Source organism: Procambarus clarkii, chromosome 23 (genome assembly GCF_040958095.1).
Source record: "Procambarus clarkii isolate CNS0578487 chromosome 23, FALCON_Pclarkii_2.0, whole genome shotgun sequence".
Lineage (NCBI taxonomy): Eukaryota > Metazoa > Arthropoda > Malacostraca > Decapoda > Cambaridae > Procambarus > Procambarus clarkii.
Window position 1 is genome coordinate 25,603,562 of NC_091172.1, and position 16,726 is coordinate 25,620,287.

Here is a 16,726-nt window from a genome sequence, read left to right on the forward strand (position 1 = left end):
GAAACGCCAGGCGAGTGTCTTAACCACTACACCATGGGGACTGCTAAATCACTCATCACACTCCAGCAAGTCATACACATCATCATTCCACTACAACATACAACTACTATATAACAGTTGTAAAGTCCATCCAGATCACTTAGAAAAATTAATGTATTTAAAACAATACTGAATTTGAATACAAATAGGCAACCCCAATATAAAAAAAAAAGTCAATATTCTAATTATTTCACTGACCCAAATATAAAGACCATTTCCTTTGGCAGCCTATTTTTCTCTAGTGCCGTATATATGCAATATTCAAGTGAAGTAATGTAAAGAATGGAAAGCAAATAACTAAGAAATTTTTCTAACTTATTGGTATTAGAACAGGAATGCCTTATAACTTTTGGACCAAACACAAAGAGAGACCCAAGAAATCCACTAAGCTTAACATTTATACGAGTCCATTTCTGTAGTACGTACAGTACTGTAATTAGAAGAGACAGAGGATTTTCACAACATTACACATGAGGCTGCAGTACTTACGAGTCCACCTGCTGGGAATCCCACAACTCTGCTGGTACCCACACACACTAACCTTCATGCCAGTTACAATATTATGCAATACTACTTATATACAGTGCAGCTCTTAGTTCAGCATCACAACTTGCAATAAACCCATTTGGTTAACCTTAAACTAAATTAATACACAACAAGCATTTATTTAGATAAGTCAAAAAAGGATCTAAGTACTAATTGGTCAGTATAACAAAGTTAAAATATTTTCATTTTGTTTAAGGATAACTATATATTGTATAGCAGAATGATCATGCAATCCTGCTGAGAATAGTAATGAATTAATTATATAACATTATATACAGATTAATCCAGACCGATACAAGAGAAAAATCAATCTGAGGTACACACAGCTTTTCCCCCCTCCTTTGAGAGAGATCTCATGTACACTCTCTCCATTGTAATGCTCTTAAATGTCAGAAACTCCTGGAGAATTTGGTTGTTTAGTTTTTATGCATAACAAACAATTCCTTCTTTTTAGTCGATGTTCATTCAAACACGATTACTAAATTTTATCACCTCATGTCTCATCAAGTATTCGAGAAATTTAAAACAGCAAAAATATTAGTGCTCATATTTAGTTATCTTACAGATATGTATTTTATACATGATGTTAAACTTCAACTTGGTAACATTTATTAAATAAAAATGTGTCATCTTATACACACCAACCATTCTGGCAATGCTTTTATATTTCACCTACTTCCTGCATCAAAATTCTTGGACCGATTAATATCAATGATCTCTCCTAAAATATGTATGCAGTACTATATAAATATACAGTACAGTACTGTAGTTCTGTATATTAAACAAAAAATTAAAACTTCACTCGCTCTGAAAACCTGACTAAAAGAAATGTAATCTTTCATCGCATGTTATTAGTTACTCGTGACTAAACTTAATTTCTCCATATTGGAGAGGAAAAACGAATACTTGTTCGACTCTCATACCAGGAACGGCTAAGGGCCACAGGATTGAAAACACTACAAACCACACATGACATGACATGGCTGATCTTATTCAAACTTTTAAAATACTGAACAATTTTGAGGATACTGATCCAGACCACTTCTTTGAAAAATCAGATTAACACACACAAGGGGCAAAAGCTTCAAGCTCAACAAGCCAGTGTTGGACAGAAAATAAGAGATGCTTTTTAACCCATAAGGTTATAAACCCATGGAACTGTCTACCCACCAAACCATAAATGCCTAAACTTTGCTGAAAATCAAAATCTAGCTGGATAAAATCATCAGGGCAAATGGAGTGGGGGGGGGGGGGGAAGGCACCTTTGACAAGACACCAACTTCCTGTTCTCGTTGAGACCACTAGGGAGATCGTGGCTCTGAGGTAAATTCAGGTATTCCTCACTCATTGGAAAAATAAAAAAAACTTATAAATTCACTTTAGGCTATAGGCCTATGCTAAACAAACTTCACTTCAAGACTCGTTTACTTGAGGACTATTCACTGGCACTTCTAACATGCAAATGATGCACTGTAGGACACATATGCCAGAAAACATGTACGCCAGCCAGAAATATGATAGGATGGATTACAAGAACTTTCAAATTCAGGGATCTCATCACAATGGTTGTACTCTTCAAATCACTTGTACTGTCCTGGCTTGAGTACTGCTCAGTGCTCACTTCCCCCTTCAGAGCAGGAGAGATTGCTTAAATAGAGGGAATACAGAGAACATATACGGCATACAGGGAGTAAGGTGGTTGAGCGGACAGAACACTACACGTGTGTTCCTGTGATCCCGGGTTCGATCCCGGGTGCCGGCGAGAAACGATGGGCAGAGTTTCTTTCACCCTGATGCCCCTGTTACCTAGCAGTAAATAGGTACCTGGGAGTTAGTCAGCTGTCACGAGCTGCTTCCTGGGGGTGGAGGCCTGGTCGAGGACCGGGCCACGAGGACACTAAGCCCCGAAATCATCTCAAGATACAGAGATGCGATAAATCACCTAAATTATTGTGATCGTCTCAAAGCTCTCCAAATGTACTCACTAAAGGAGACGAGAGAGATATCAAATAATATATACAGTACGTGGAAAATACTGGAGGGCCAGGTCCCAAATCTGCACAGTAAAATAACAACGTACTGGAAAGAACAATATGGAAGAAAATGCAGAACAGAACCTGTGAAGTACAGGGGTGCAATAGGCACAATCAGAGAACATTGTATAAACATCAGAGGTCCACAGTTGTTCAACATCCTCCCAGCGAGCATGAGAAATATTGCCAGAACAACCATGAACGTCTTCAAGAGAAAACTTTATATTAGTACAGTACTGTAGTTTTCTTCAAGAAGTTCCGGACCAGCCGGGCTGTGCACGTGGGTATGTGGGTCTGCGGGCCACTCCAAGCAACAGCCTGGTGGACCAAACTCTCACAAGTCAAGCCTGGCCTCGGGCCAGGCTTGGGAAATAGAAGAACTCCCAGAACTCCATCTAGCAGGTATGATCAGAATTTTTGTATTTTCCAAATAATATGACATCATAATTTTGCAAGTTTAGTTTGGCAAATTTTAATATTTAATAAAATTATTTTATACTACTAACACATTACCCAGTGTAAATTAAATCTATAACAAATTATTCCTAGTGCCATGTAAATACACATACCAGAAAACCTTTAACAGATTATTTGCCCATGCCACATAAATGGGAAATAAACCTGTATTAATATTAAGACTATGTACCTGTGTCACACAACTGTTAAAAAAAAAAAAGTTATACAGTAGACCATCCCACCATGCTACATAAATAGCAAGTAGAATATGGTTCCCCCATGCTTTGTCATCTGCATCTAAAAATAAAACCAAGGCACTTGTATTGTTAGTCAAAACAAACCCACAAAAACGGCAGAAACTTAACAAATAAAGTACAGTACTCAAATAACCTGCTGCTATATGATAGGAATCTTAAATACAGAGGAACCTCGGGTGATGAGCAGCCCCATCTACGAGCATTTCAGGTAATGAGCGAGCCACTCGCAGAAAATCTCTCTCGATTGACGAGTTTCCTCTTGGTTAATGAGAAAACCACGTGGTGTTTCTCTAGAGTTCCCGCAAATTCTCAGACGCCTCCGATGACAGGTTTGTTGTTTTATCATGCAGGACAAGCATCCCCCTGCATTTATTTGTGTTTTTCTTTGTTGTTTTTTTTGTGGTTTTGTAACTACAGTTTGTAACCCACAATGTCACCAAAGCTGCTGCTTACTAATAGTGTTGTCAAGAGGAAAAATAGACAATTACAGTAGATTTCAAGAAGAAAATTATAGCAAAGCACGAGAAAGGGTGTTCTCTCGTGATCAGAGAACACCAGTGGAACTCTCCTCTCGATTAGGAGAGGAGGAGGAGGTAAGGGAGTATGCCTCCTCTTCCAGTGAGATCAGGAAAAAGGTGAACGCATTCTTGGAAAAGCATTACCCTGATAAAGCAGTGACTGCACAGTGTGTGAACTCATTTAATGACAATTTCCTGTCTCATTTAAGGGACATCCTAAAATGAAGACAAAGCAAGTGCCAATAGATCAGCCCGTCCTCCAAAAATGGGGTGGTAAATGTAAGAAGACAAATAAGTGCAATTATGTACTATTCATAGCAGTTAGGAATTGTACTTATTTTCACTTAGTATTAAATCATACTGTCAAATATATTGTGAATATTTGAGTTTCCCTGAAAAACTGAATAGAAAACCACAACCTCACCTAACCGTCTTAGTTTTTGAAGATAATAATTTTATTGCTTCTTAATTACAATTAGTACTTAACCTATAGCTATATTGATATTACAGTTTTATAAAATTAATAAAACAAAACTAAAATATATCAATAAATTGTAAAGAAACTCAGGATATTTTAAAATTTTGTATAAAATCTACATTGTTTAATAAACCTGAAAAAGAAATTCCTAATATTTAAAACTTGTATATGACAAGTTAATTTTGAAAACTTTATTTAGCTTTAGCTTTATTTATCTTACAACAGCCTAGTTTGTTACAAGTGTTTCACATGACGAGCTCGGAACTGATTAAATTTGTTAACCATAGTTCCTCTGTAGTTGAAACAAAAAAAATTTGCTGCCTAAGTAAGAAAAAAAGTTTTTTGAACATCATATACATACCATATACAAGGCATTATTTATTATTTTATTTTATTAAAATGTGATGGGAGGCTGATCCTGCCGCTGCCGTGGCGAGCGGGCTTACCCTGCCGCTGCCGTGGCGAGCGGGCTTACCCTGCCGCTGCCGTGGCGAGCGGGCTTACCCTGCCGCTGCCGTGGCGAGCGGGCTTACCCTGCCGCTGCCGTGGCGAGCGGGCTTACCCTGCCGCTGCCGTGGCGAGCGGGCTTACCCTGCCGCTGCCGTGGCGAGCGGGCTTACCCTGCCGCTGCCGTGGCGAGCGGGCTTACCCTGCCGCTGCCGTGGCGAGCGGGCTTACCCTGCCGCTGCCGTGGCGAGCGGGCTTACCCTGCCGCTGCCGTGGCGAGCGGGCTTACCCTGCCGCTGCCGTGGCGAGCGGGCTTACCCTGCCGTGGCGAGCGGGCTTACCCTGCCGTGGCGAGCGGGCTTACCCTGCCGCTGCCGTGGCGAGCGGGCTTACCCTGCCGCTGCCGTGGCGAGCGGGCTTATCCTGCCACTATCATGGCAAGCTGGAATATCATGCCATTTCCATGGCAAGCAGGCTTATCCTGCCGCCACCGCAGCAAGCAGGCTTATCCTGCCGCCACCGCAGCAAGCAGGCTTATCCTGCCGCCACCGCAGCAAGCAGGCTTATCCTGCCGCCACCGCAGCAAGCAGGCTTATCCTGCCGCCACCGCAGCAAGCAGGCTTATCCTGCCGCCACCGCAGCAAGCAGGCTTATCCTGCCGCCACCGCAGCAAGCAGGCTTATCCTGCCGCCACCGCAGCAAGCAGGCTTATCCTGCCGCCACCGCAGCAAGCAGGCTTATCCTGCCGCCACCGCAGCAAGCAGGCTTATCCTGCCGCCACCGCAGCAAGCAGGCTTATCCTGCCGCCACCGCAGCAAGCAGGCTTATCCTGCCGCCACCGCAGCAAGCAGGCTTATCCTGCCGCCACCGCAGCAAGCAGGCATATCCTGCCGCCACCGCAGCAAGCAGGCATATCCTGCCGCCACCGCAGCAAGCAGGCTTATCCTGCCGCCACCGCAGCAAGCAGGATTATCCTGCCACCACCACAGGAAGCAGGCTTATCATGCCGCCACCACAGCAAGCAGGCTTATCCTGCTGCCACCACAGCAAGCAGGCTTATCCTGCCCCCACCACAGCAAGCAGGCTTATCCTGCCACCGCCACAGCAAGCAGGCTTATCCTGCCGCCACCACAGCAAGCAGGATTATCCTGCCGCCACCACAGCAAGCAGGCTTATCATGCCGCCACCACAGCAAGCAGGATTATCCTGCCGCCACCACAGCAAGCAGGCTTATCATGCTGCCACCACAGCAAGCAGGCTTATCCTGCCACCACCACAGCAATCAGGGTTTATCCTGCCACCACCACAGCAATCAGGATTTATCCTGCCACCACCACAGCAATCAGGATTTATCCTGCCACCACCACAGCAATCAGGATTTATCCTGCCACCACCACAGCAATCAGGATTTATCCTGCCACCACCACAGCAACCAGGCTTATCCTGCCACCACCACAGCAAGCAGGTTTATCCTGCCACTATCACAGCAAGCAGGCTTATCCTGCCCCCCACCACAGCAAGCAGGTTTATCCTGCCCCCCCCACCACAGCAAGCAGGCTTATCCTGCCCCCCCACCACAGCAAGCAGGCTTATTCTGCCACCACCACAGCAAGCAGGCTTATCCTGCCACCACCACAGCAAGCAGGCTTATCCTGCCACCACCACAGCAAGCAGGCTTATCCTGCCACCACCACAGCAAGCAGGGTTTATCCTGCCACCACCACAGCAAGCAGGCTTATCCTGCCACCACCACAGCAAGCAGGCATATCCTGCCACCACCACAGCAAGCAGGCTTATCCTGCCACCACCACAGCAAGCAGGCTTATCCTGCCACCACCACAGCAAGCAGGCTTATCCTGCCACCACCACAGCAAGCAGGCTTATCCTGCCACCACCACAGCATGCAGGCTTATCCTGCCACCACCACAGCATGCAGGCTTATCCTGCCCCACACCACAGCAAGCAGGCTTATCCTGCCACCACCACAGCAAGCAAACTTATCCTGCCACCACCACAGCAAGCAGGCTTATCCTGCCACCACCACAGCAAGCAAACTTATCCTGCCACCACCACAGCAAGCAGACTTATCCTGCCACCACCACAGCAAGCAGGCTTATCCTGCCACCACCACAGCAAGCAGGCTTATCCTGCCCCCCCCCCACCACAGCAAGCAGGCTTATCCTGCCCCCCCCACCACAGCAAGCAGACTTATCCTGCCACCACCACAGCAAGCAGGCTTATCCTGCCCCCCCACCACAGCAAGCAGACTTATCCTGCCACCACCACAGCAATCAGGATTTATCCTGCCACCACCACAGCAATCAGGATTTATCCTGCCACCACCACAGCAACCAGGCTTATCCTGCCACCACCACAGCAAGCAGGCTTATCCTGCCACCACCACAGCAAGCAGGCTTATCCTGCCACCACCACAGCAAGCAGGGTTTATCCTGACACCACCACAGCAAGCAGGCTTATCCTGCCACCACCACAGCAAGCAGGCTTATCCTGCCACCACCACAGCAAGCAGGCTTATCCTGCCACCACATCAAGCAGGCTTATCCTGCCACCACCACAGCAAGCAGGCTTATCCTGCCACCACCACAGCAAGCAGGCTTATCCTGCCACCACCACAGCAAGCAGGCTTATCCTGCCACCACCACAGCAAGCAGGCTTATCCTGCCACCACCACAGCAAGCAGGCTTATCCTGCCACCACCACAGCAAGCAGGCTTATCCTGCCACCACCACAGCAAGCAGGCTTATCCTGCCGCCACCACAGCAAGCAGGCTTATCCTGCCACCACCACAGCAAGCAGGCTTATCCTGTCCCCCCCCCCCCACCACAGCAAGCAGACTTATCCTGCCACCACCACAGCAAGCAGACTTATCCTGCCACCACCACAGCAAGCAGACTTATCCTGCCACCACCACAGCAAGCAGACTTATCCTGCCACCACCACAGCAAGCAGACTTATCCTGCCACCACCACAGCAAGCAGACTTATCCTGCCACCACCACAGCAAGCAGACTTATCCTGCCACCACCACAGCAAGCAGACTTATCCTGCCACCACCACAGCAAGCAGACTTATCCTGCCACCACCACAGCAAGCAGACTTATCCTGCCACCACCACAGCAAGCAGACTTATCCTGCCACCACCACAGCAAGCAGACTTATCCTGCCACCACCACAGCAAGCAGACTTATCCTGCCACCACCACAGCAAGCAGACTTATCCTGCCACCACCACAGCAAGCAGACTTATCCTGCCACCACCACAGCAAGCAGACTTATCCTGCCACCACCACAGCAAGCAGACTTATCCTGCCACCACCACAGCAAGCAGACTTATCCTGCCACCACCACAGCAAGCAGACTTATCCTGCCACCACCACAGCAAGCAGACTTATCCTGCCACCACCACAGCAAGCAGACTTATCCTGCTATCGTCCTGGTCAACTACCTCACCCTGGGAGCGGCAGGGTATGAGTCCTGCCCACATCAACCCCCCTCTCACCCCGCCCCCCTCTCTCTCTCTCTCTCTTATCTCCTCTACCTTCACACTTTCTCTCCCTATCTCCCCCCTTCCTCCCTCTCACTCTCACCCCCTTGAGCACCCTTTTCTCTCCCTCACTCTCTCCCTCACTTGACGTCCGACCCCCAACACTGATCAATAATCCACGAGCCCAACAGGTCCATCTTGCTCTTAGCAAGAGCGGTGCGGGGCGTGCGGGCACACGGCTGGGATACTTACACCACCATGCCGTAGGCCCCCTCGCCTATGTAGGAGAGGTTGAAGTAGCGTGGGCCCACCTCAAACAACTGACATCTGACAATTTCTCCCTCGACTGGACGATCTTCCGTCATCGTGAGTGCTCCTCCGACGCCGTCCTGATAACAACTAAGCGCGAGCTCGCTTCGCACCAACAACACGCAGGCTTCTAAAAGGTGTTGGGCGTGCTGCGGCCCCAATAGCGGGATCTCTGGTAATGATTACCTGGTCACCTTATATCTACTTTCTATAATATTTGTGATGCCTCGCTTAAACTTCTGTTTGTTGGTATTAATATATGCATGATAAACAAAGTGGATAGTATTGGAACGATATTGACGTTATAGCTCTTTATTGTTCGGGTAGAGCACGCACTAACCTTAATATACCTGGGACGTGTGAGCGCGATGCGCCTACTTGGAATACTCAGCACTGCAGTGATAATAATTGGGCTCCTACCGTGAATAAGATGATTATAAGATGTGCCTTTTAAACGCACCGCAGAATGACGTCATCTCCAGACAGGGTTGTCAAGGAGTACTAGTATACTGGAGGCAGTCACGTCTTCCCCCATCATATATCTCCAATATTTCACCACATAAACCTTATACACTACTTTCTTATTCTCTCCATGGCTCCCACCCAAGTAGAAACGTAGCAATACATTCAATTTACGCACACATATATATATATATCAAACAGAAATATTGCTAGAGGAGGAGATGGTGTGTGTCAGACATCCGGTCAAGGGCCGAGTCTCTCAGCTATCATCTTCCACAGGATGTTACAACGATCTTTTTCATCTGTATAATAATAGCTGGGTCGCCAGGTACTGCACCTCCCTCAACCCCTTGGTAGTGGACCAAATATATAGCAAGGGCAGGGTGACCGAAAGTCTTCATGAGAAGCAATTAGAATACACATGAAATTAAAATTGGTAAATACAGAGATCATTTATATCAAGTAAACGAGCAAATGAAACATTAATATGTCGTGGACAGTGGCGTTTACATATATATATATATATATATATATATATATATATATATATATATATATATATATATATATATATATATATGTCGTACCTAGTAGCCAGAACTCACTTCTCAGCCTACTATGCAAGGCCCGATTTGCCTAATAAGCCAAGTTTTCCTGAATTAATATATTTTCTCTAATTTTTTTCTTATGAAATGATAAAGCTACCCATTTCATTATGTATGAGGTAAATTTTTTTTATTGGATTTAAAATTAATGTAGATATACGATCGAACCTAACCAACCCTACCTAACCTAACCTAACCTATCTTTATAGGTAATGTTAGGTTAGGTAGCCAAAAAAAGCTAGGTTAGGTTAGGTTAGGTAGGTTAGGTAGACGAAAAAACATTAATTCATGAAAACTTGGCTTATTAGGCAAATCGGGCCTTGCATAGTAGGCTGAGAAGTGAGTTCTGGCTATTAGGTACGACATATATATATATATATATATATATATATATATATATATATATATATATATATATATATGTCAACACCTGACAGTCAGGTGTTGACAAAGGCCCAGATCGGCCGAAATCTCTCTTTCCCATTTTTCTGTGGATTTTCTGTATATATATATATATATATATATATATATATATATATATATATATATATATATATATATATATATATATATATATATATAATATATGTAAAGTAAGGCAAGTCCTAGTCAATAATGACTTCTCTAACGGTTATGATGAAGACGTCATTAAAGAAAGGTGACACGCTATGCAACCCTCTAAAGAATCAACCAACACAACACCTGTACCCCCTATTAAATTATTTTACAGAAACTTCTTTTCCACGGCTCATAAAACGGAGGAAAGAGTTCTGAAAGTTATTATTGGTAGGAAAGTTATCCCCACAGACACAAATCAGAAGATACAATTAACAATTTACTACAAAAAACAAGAAGACCGCCAACCTACTCATGAAGAACTCTCCAGACGCCAAACAGAACGCCTTAAATAGACCAACGTCGTTTATGCCTTCACATGCCCACTTGGGGACTGTCAGCCCCAAGGATCTCAGCATATAGGCAAGACAACAACGTCTATCTCTCTCTCTAGGCGATTAACAATACACAAGCAACAGGGCACCACCAAGGAGCATATAATCTCCTCACACAACCAGACCATCACCAGAGAATACACACACATATATATATATATATATATATATATATATATATATATATATATATATATATATATATATATATATATATATATATACATATATATATATATATATATATATACATATATATATACATATATATATATATATATATATATATATATATATATATATATATATATACATATATATATATATATATATATATATACATATATATATACATATATATATATATATATATATATATATATATATATATATATATATATATATATATATATATATATATATATGCGAACAAGCCTGAATGGTCCTCAGGACTATATGCAACTGAAAACTCACCCCAGAAGTGACTCGAACCCATACTGCCAGAAGCACTCTGCTAGCGTACAGGATCCCTTAATTGCTCGACCAACACGACCGGACAAAAGAGGATGGTAGCCGAGGCTATTTCCATCCCCCCGCCGGCACTCGGTTGGTAATCTTGGGCATGGTATTTTATCAAATCACCAAAGAATGAGGTGATTTGATAAAATACCATCTTGAGGTTATTTTGAGATGATTTCGGGGCTTTAGTGTCCCCACGGCCCGGTCCTCGACCAGGCCTCCACCCCCAGGAAGCAGCCCGTGACAGCTGACTAACACCCAGGTACCTATTTTACTGCTAGGTAACAGGGGCATAGGGTGAAAGAAACTCTGCCCATTGTTTCTCGCCGGCGCCTGGGATCGAACCCAGGACCACAAAATCACAAATCCAGCGTGCTGTCCGCTCGGCCGACCGGCTCCCTATGCCCATGCCCAAGATTACCAACCGAGTGCCAGCGGGGGGGATGGAAATAGCCTCGACTTCCATCCTCTTTTGTCCGGTCGTGTTGGTCGAGCGATTAAGGGATCCTGTACGCTAGCAGAGTGCTCCTAGCAGTATGGGTTCGAGTCACTTCTGGGGTGTGAGTATGTCGTACCTAGTAGCCACAACGCACTTCTCGGCCTACTATGCAAGGCCCGATTTGCCTAATAGGCAGAGTGATTTTCTTTATTTTCCATAAAATGTTTCCAATTGGTTTATTTGAATTATTATTATTATATTATACTAGGAACATAAATTATTGACTTAGTTATATTGGTTTAGGCAAGGTTAAGATAGGTTAGGTTAGGTAGGGTAGGTTAGGTTCGGTCATATATCTACGTTAGTTTTAACTCAAATTAAATAAAATGAACTTATGCATAATTAAATAGATTGGTCTATCATTTCATAAGAAAAAATTTGGAAAAATATATAAATTCAGAAAAACTTGTCTTATTAGGCAAATCGAAGCTGAACACTGAGCACAAAGGAAGTCCGATTCTGGTCTGTCTTCCTGGCTACCGGCTTTCCTTCTCTATCTCTTTGCCTCCGATTCCTTGGCAAGTGACTCCTCGAACTTGGAGAGACCTCTTTGAACAGACTGCCTCCAGGCTGAACGGTCTGCAGCCAGTGTCTCCCATATAGCAAGATCGACGTCCATGGCTTTCAGGTCCCTCTTGCATACGTCCTTGTACCGTAGCTGGGGCTTGCCTGTTGGACGCTTTCCCTGCATCAGCTCTCCGTACAGGAGATCCTTGGGGATCCTGCCGTCGCCCACTCGCACAACGTGCCCGAGCCAGCGCATTCGTCTCTGCTTCATCATTGTGTACATGCTGGTGATTCTTGCTCTCCCCAAGACGCTGTTGTTTGTCACCTTGTCCTGCCAGGTGATGTCCAAGATGTGTCGGAGGCAGCGCATGTGGTAGGCGTTCAGCTGTCTTTCCTGACGGGCGCGGAGTGTCCAAGACTCACTGACATATAGGAGAGTGCTCAGGACACAGGCTCTTACAGAGCCTGTGTCCTGAGTCATTAATTAATTCATTGTGTCATTAATTCACTGCGTTAAAAAAGGACTAACATAAAAAAGTGTAGAATAAAAAAGTATTTTATTATACACATGGTGTTTATTAAGCATCAACAAAATATAGGTTTTTATATATATAATAAACTGTTCGTTGTCTGCAGCTGTAATTACCTAATGACATTTTTTGAGAGGATTTTTGTTTCGAATTACTTGGTAAGTGTGATGCGGCGCCGGGTAAACGCCAGCGGTGGTCCAAGGTCACTATGGAAGGTCAGCCCCTTCATCAATACCGGAAGGTCAGACCTTAACCAATGCGCTTCGTTGAAGTGATTATAATAATTCACAATAATTAATAGTCCGGGGACAGGCAGCCAGTGTATATATACATGCTAGGCTTATATTAAGGTACCCCCCCCCCCTCCCCGTCAGGGTGGAACTACTGACCCTCCCCAGAGTGCAACCCCACAACAAGCTGACCAACTCCTCGGTACCTATTTACTGCAAGGTGAACAGTTGCATTAGGTGATAGGGAATGCGCACAACCATTTCTGTGCCGCCCAGGATTCCTGATTATGATTCGAGAACAAACCCGACTGTACACAGAAACGTTCATGTCAATATCTGGCGATATACACAAGCCAGTTCTTAAGGTTACAAGAACTAGCGGTATTCAAGGTATGGTGAGGCTGCCAATATGTAGAGGCCATCCCCTTTACGTCCAGGACTGGTGATATATCAGTGTCATTTAAGGACAAGCGATATACTGGTATACCATTGTTGGAGAGAGAGAAAACCTGTCGATCCTTCCTTGTATGGAAGGGGTGCCTCACAGCTGAGTTGACAGCGCTTCGGATTTCGCAACAGTAAAATGTGGAGTTGTGGAAGTTGTGGATGGAGGTGGTTTCCACAACTTCTTTTAGTTCATTCTACTTGTTGCCCCCCCCCCCGTACAGGGTACGAGCATTTCCTTCCATTCCTTCGAGGTATTTGCGTTTCCAGTTTCCACCTGTGTCCCCTTGTCCTACTTCGTTCAATTGTCATGGGTTCGTATCCTGGCCGGGGAGGATTTACTGGGCGCAATTCCTTAACTGTAGCCTCTGTTTAACGCAACAGTAAAATGTGTACTTGGATGAAAAAACGATTCTTCGCGGCAGGGGATCGTATTCCAGGGACTATAGGATTAAGGACCTGCCCGAAACGCTACGCGTACTAGTGGCTGTACAAGAATGTAACAACTCTTGTATATATCTCAAAAAAAAAAAGAAATTGCAGAGGCTATCCTTGTCCACTATTTCGATCAGTATCTTGTATTCTGTGATTATATCCCCTTTGTTTTTTTCTATCCTCTATGGTTGTGAGATTTAGTTCCATTAGCCTAGCTACCTTATTCTCATAGCTTAACCCTCTTACCTCTGGCACCAGTATTGTTGCTTACCTCTTAACTTTTTCAATATGATTTTATGCTTCACAAGATGCAGACGCTGGTGCTGCATATTCCAGTTTTGGTATAACAAATGTTGTGTAGATTGCCTTGAAGGAGTACTGATTTAGGTTTCTAAACGATGCTCATATATGCGCCAGCTTCCCATATGCTGCCGATGTTACCCTGTTTATGTGTGCCACAGTTGTTATTGATGAAATTATATCCAATTCCAAATCTTTCTCTCTTTCCGGTTCCTGTCGTTGCCTTTCGCTTATGGTGTAGATATCTCCTGGTTTTCTTCTCCCTTTTCCATCTTCATTACTTTACACTTGTCGGGACTAAATTCCAGCAACCATTTGTTTACCCACTCCTGGAGTTTGTCAATTAGGTCCTCCTGAAACATCCTGTAGTCCCCCCTCTGTTTTTACGTTCCCCATCAACAAACATTGACATATACAAGCTCTCACTCCCTCGGGTGGTCGTTCAGATCAATTAGGGACATCAGTTGTCTCAGGACCAAGCCTTGAGGGTTGTAGCCTATTATAGACCCCAGACCCAACTTGCAAATGCCTTTATTATTTTATACTTAATTCATATACACCTCAGTCTGAATTATAGTCCTTTAGCATGTCAGTGTTTCCTGGGACTTAATTAGAGTCTTTAAGCATAATCTTACTTGGGGTTTAATTGAGTCATTCAGGATGTCAGTGTTCCATGGAGCCTAATTAGTCTTTCGAATTAGATAAGTCTTTCGTCAATTCAGTGTTCATTGGGGTTAAAGTGGAGTCCTAAGACAAGGGTTAAGATTCCCTGGGGTAGGAGGTAGTGAGAACAAGGTGTTGACGACCGTGTAGAGAATATCAAGTAGAAAGTAGACCGCAGTAGTAGATTATGTTTAATTTATAATTCATTAATTTATTTAATACGAAAGTACCTAAGAGAATTCATGTCTTAATCCTTCCTTCGTGGTCTGACGTTGTCACATTGTTCATCGCGTGTTAATTTCTTCTTGATTTACACACTTAATTTATATTTATAATGTCATATACTATTGAAGTTCACTCTTGTTGTGTATGTACCTCCTTGTAGGTGTCCGGGGGGGCGTACATACTAAGCTTTCGTATGTACGCAGTCATCTTAGATGCCTTTTTCTGTTTGTTTTCTTTTGTTTTACATGTCCTGTAAAGTGGTCGCTTTTGTCTATTATGTCCTTTCGTGATTTCTATGTTCTGTGTTCGACGCACTATGCCTTGGAGTCCGCGTAGTTGTTGATAGTTCGGCACCTTCGGATGTGGAAATGTTGCGTCTGTAGCTGTTGCTAATGACTGTAATCGTCGTCTGTCCTGTGTGCTCGCTGGGTTTACACACCCACACATCTGAAAATTATGGAAGTGACGACGCTTCGGTCCGTCCTGGACCATCATCAAGTCGGGTGGAGAACGGGCCCAAACGTCACCATTCTCTATATTTCCAGACGTGTTGGGTTGGGTGTCCAATATTCAGCTGCGCTATTATGATTTGCTGTCTGCTTGCTGGACTTACGTTCGTCGGCGACCTCTTTTAAGTCTATGTTTGTCTTAATTTTCTTTCGTTAGTTCCTCCCACGTGAAAGTGTGCAGTTCCTCCTTCATACTTGGATGGTTTCCTCGAATCATATATTCATCTTTCTTGACCTTTTATTTTGGCTTCTGTTAATTATTTTTCATCCGAGGATATTGTGTTGGTGTGTGTGGGTGAGAGCAGGTGTTCCTCCACCACACACCGTTGACACCACAAGGTCTAGCTAGCACACCCCGTGTGATAGGACATGATGTATGAGGAATTAACATCTGTATGAGGTAAATAAATTTGATAATTTGTTAAAAAATAATAATTATCAAAAGAGAGTGCTATACTGTACAGTTATTTACCACTTGGAAGAGATATGAGAGTAAGGACCTGGGAAAGGACGGAAGAAAGGAATGATTTCTAATGGACTTCATATCCCATTCTGTATACTGTGTCTGGCCTCCTGTTTTCATTGCCTTACATTAGCTCGAGTTGAACTGTAGTAGCCATTTGTTGGACCATTCATTCAGTTTGTCTAAATCATCTTGTAGCCTAATACTATCTTCCTCTAACTTAATCCTCCTCATAATTTTTGCATCATCTGCAAACATTGAGAGGAACGAGTCTATTCCCTCTGGGAGATTTTTTTTTTTTGCAGGGATATTCCTGCGGGGGCCTAAGCCTCTGGCTGGCACACTAAGCGTTGTTTGTTTCTGTTTTACTTGGGCGGAGTATGAGTATTTATGACTCGTATGGTCGCTTCAGTAAGATTTTGTCCCATGTGTTTACCAAGTTCTTCTGCTCCGTTGAATCTAAGGTGAAATCTTAATGGGTTTGTAACTGTGCACTGTGTTAGATAATGTTCCAGTGGTCTGTCGGGCATTTCTCCACAGTGTTGACATTTCCTCTCATCTTCCGGAACCTGTAAGCCTATTTCCCATGCACATGGGTATCCAAGCCTGATGCGATGTAAGTGTACTTCCGTTGTTCTACTGTTCCCTTTCATCAAACTAAGTGGTTTGTAGTTGGTTGAATACTTGTACTAACCCGCAGATCCTGATGTTGCAACTGCTGTGTCGTGGTCACTGTACATCTTTTGCATTGCTCTGTTTCTAATTACTTTCTTAATCTATGATAGACTCTGTGGTATGT

General features: G+C 44.0%; 1 protein-coding gene across 1 annotated transcript in view; it reads right to left on the bottom strand.

Annotated features, from left to right (window-relative positions):
- Positions 1-8,730, bottom strand: part of rl (Mitogen-activated protein kinase rl) — a 25,502-nt gene extending 16,772 nt beyond the window's left edge. Inside the window, exon 1 of the mRNA XM_045751238.2 lies at positions 8,530-8,730. Coding sequence (XP_045607194.1) covers positions 8,530-8,642 — 113 coding nt within the window. The 5' untranslated portion in view covers positions 8,643-8,730. The remainder of the gene's footprint in view (positions 1-8,529) is intronic.
- Between the last annotated feature and the right edge of the window lie 7,996 nt (positions 8,731-16,726).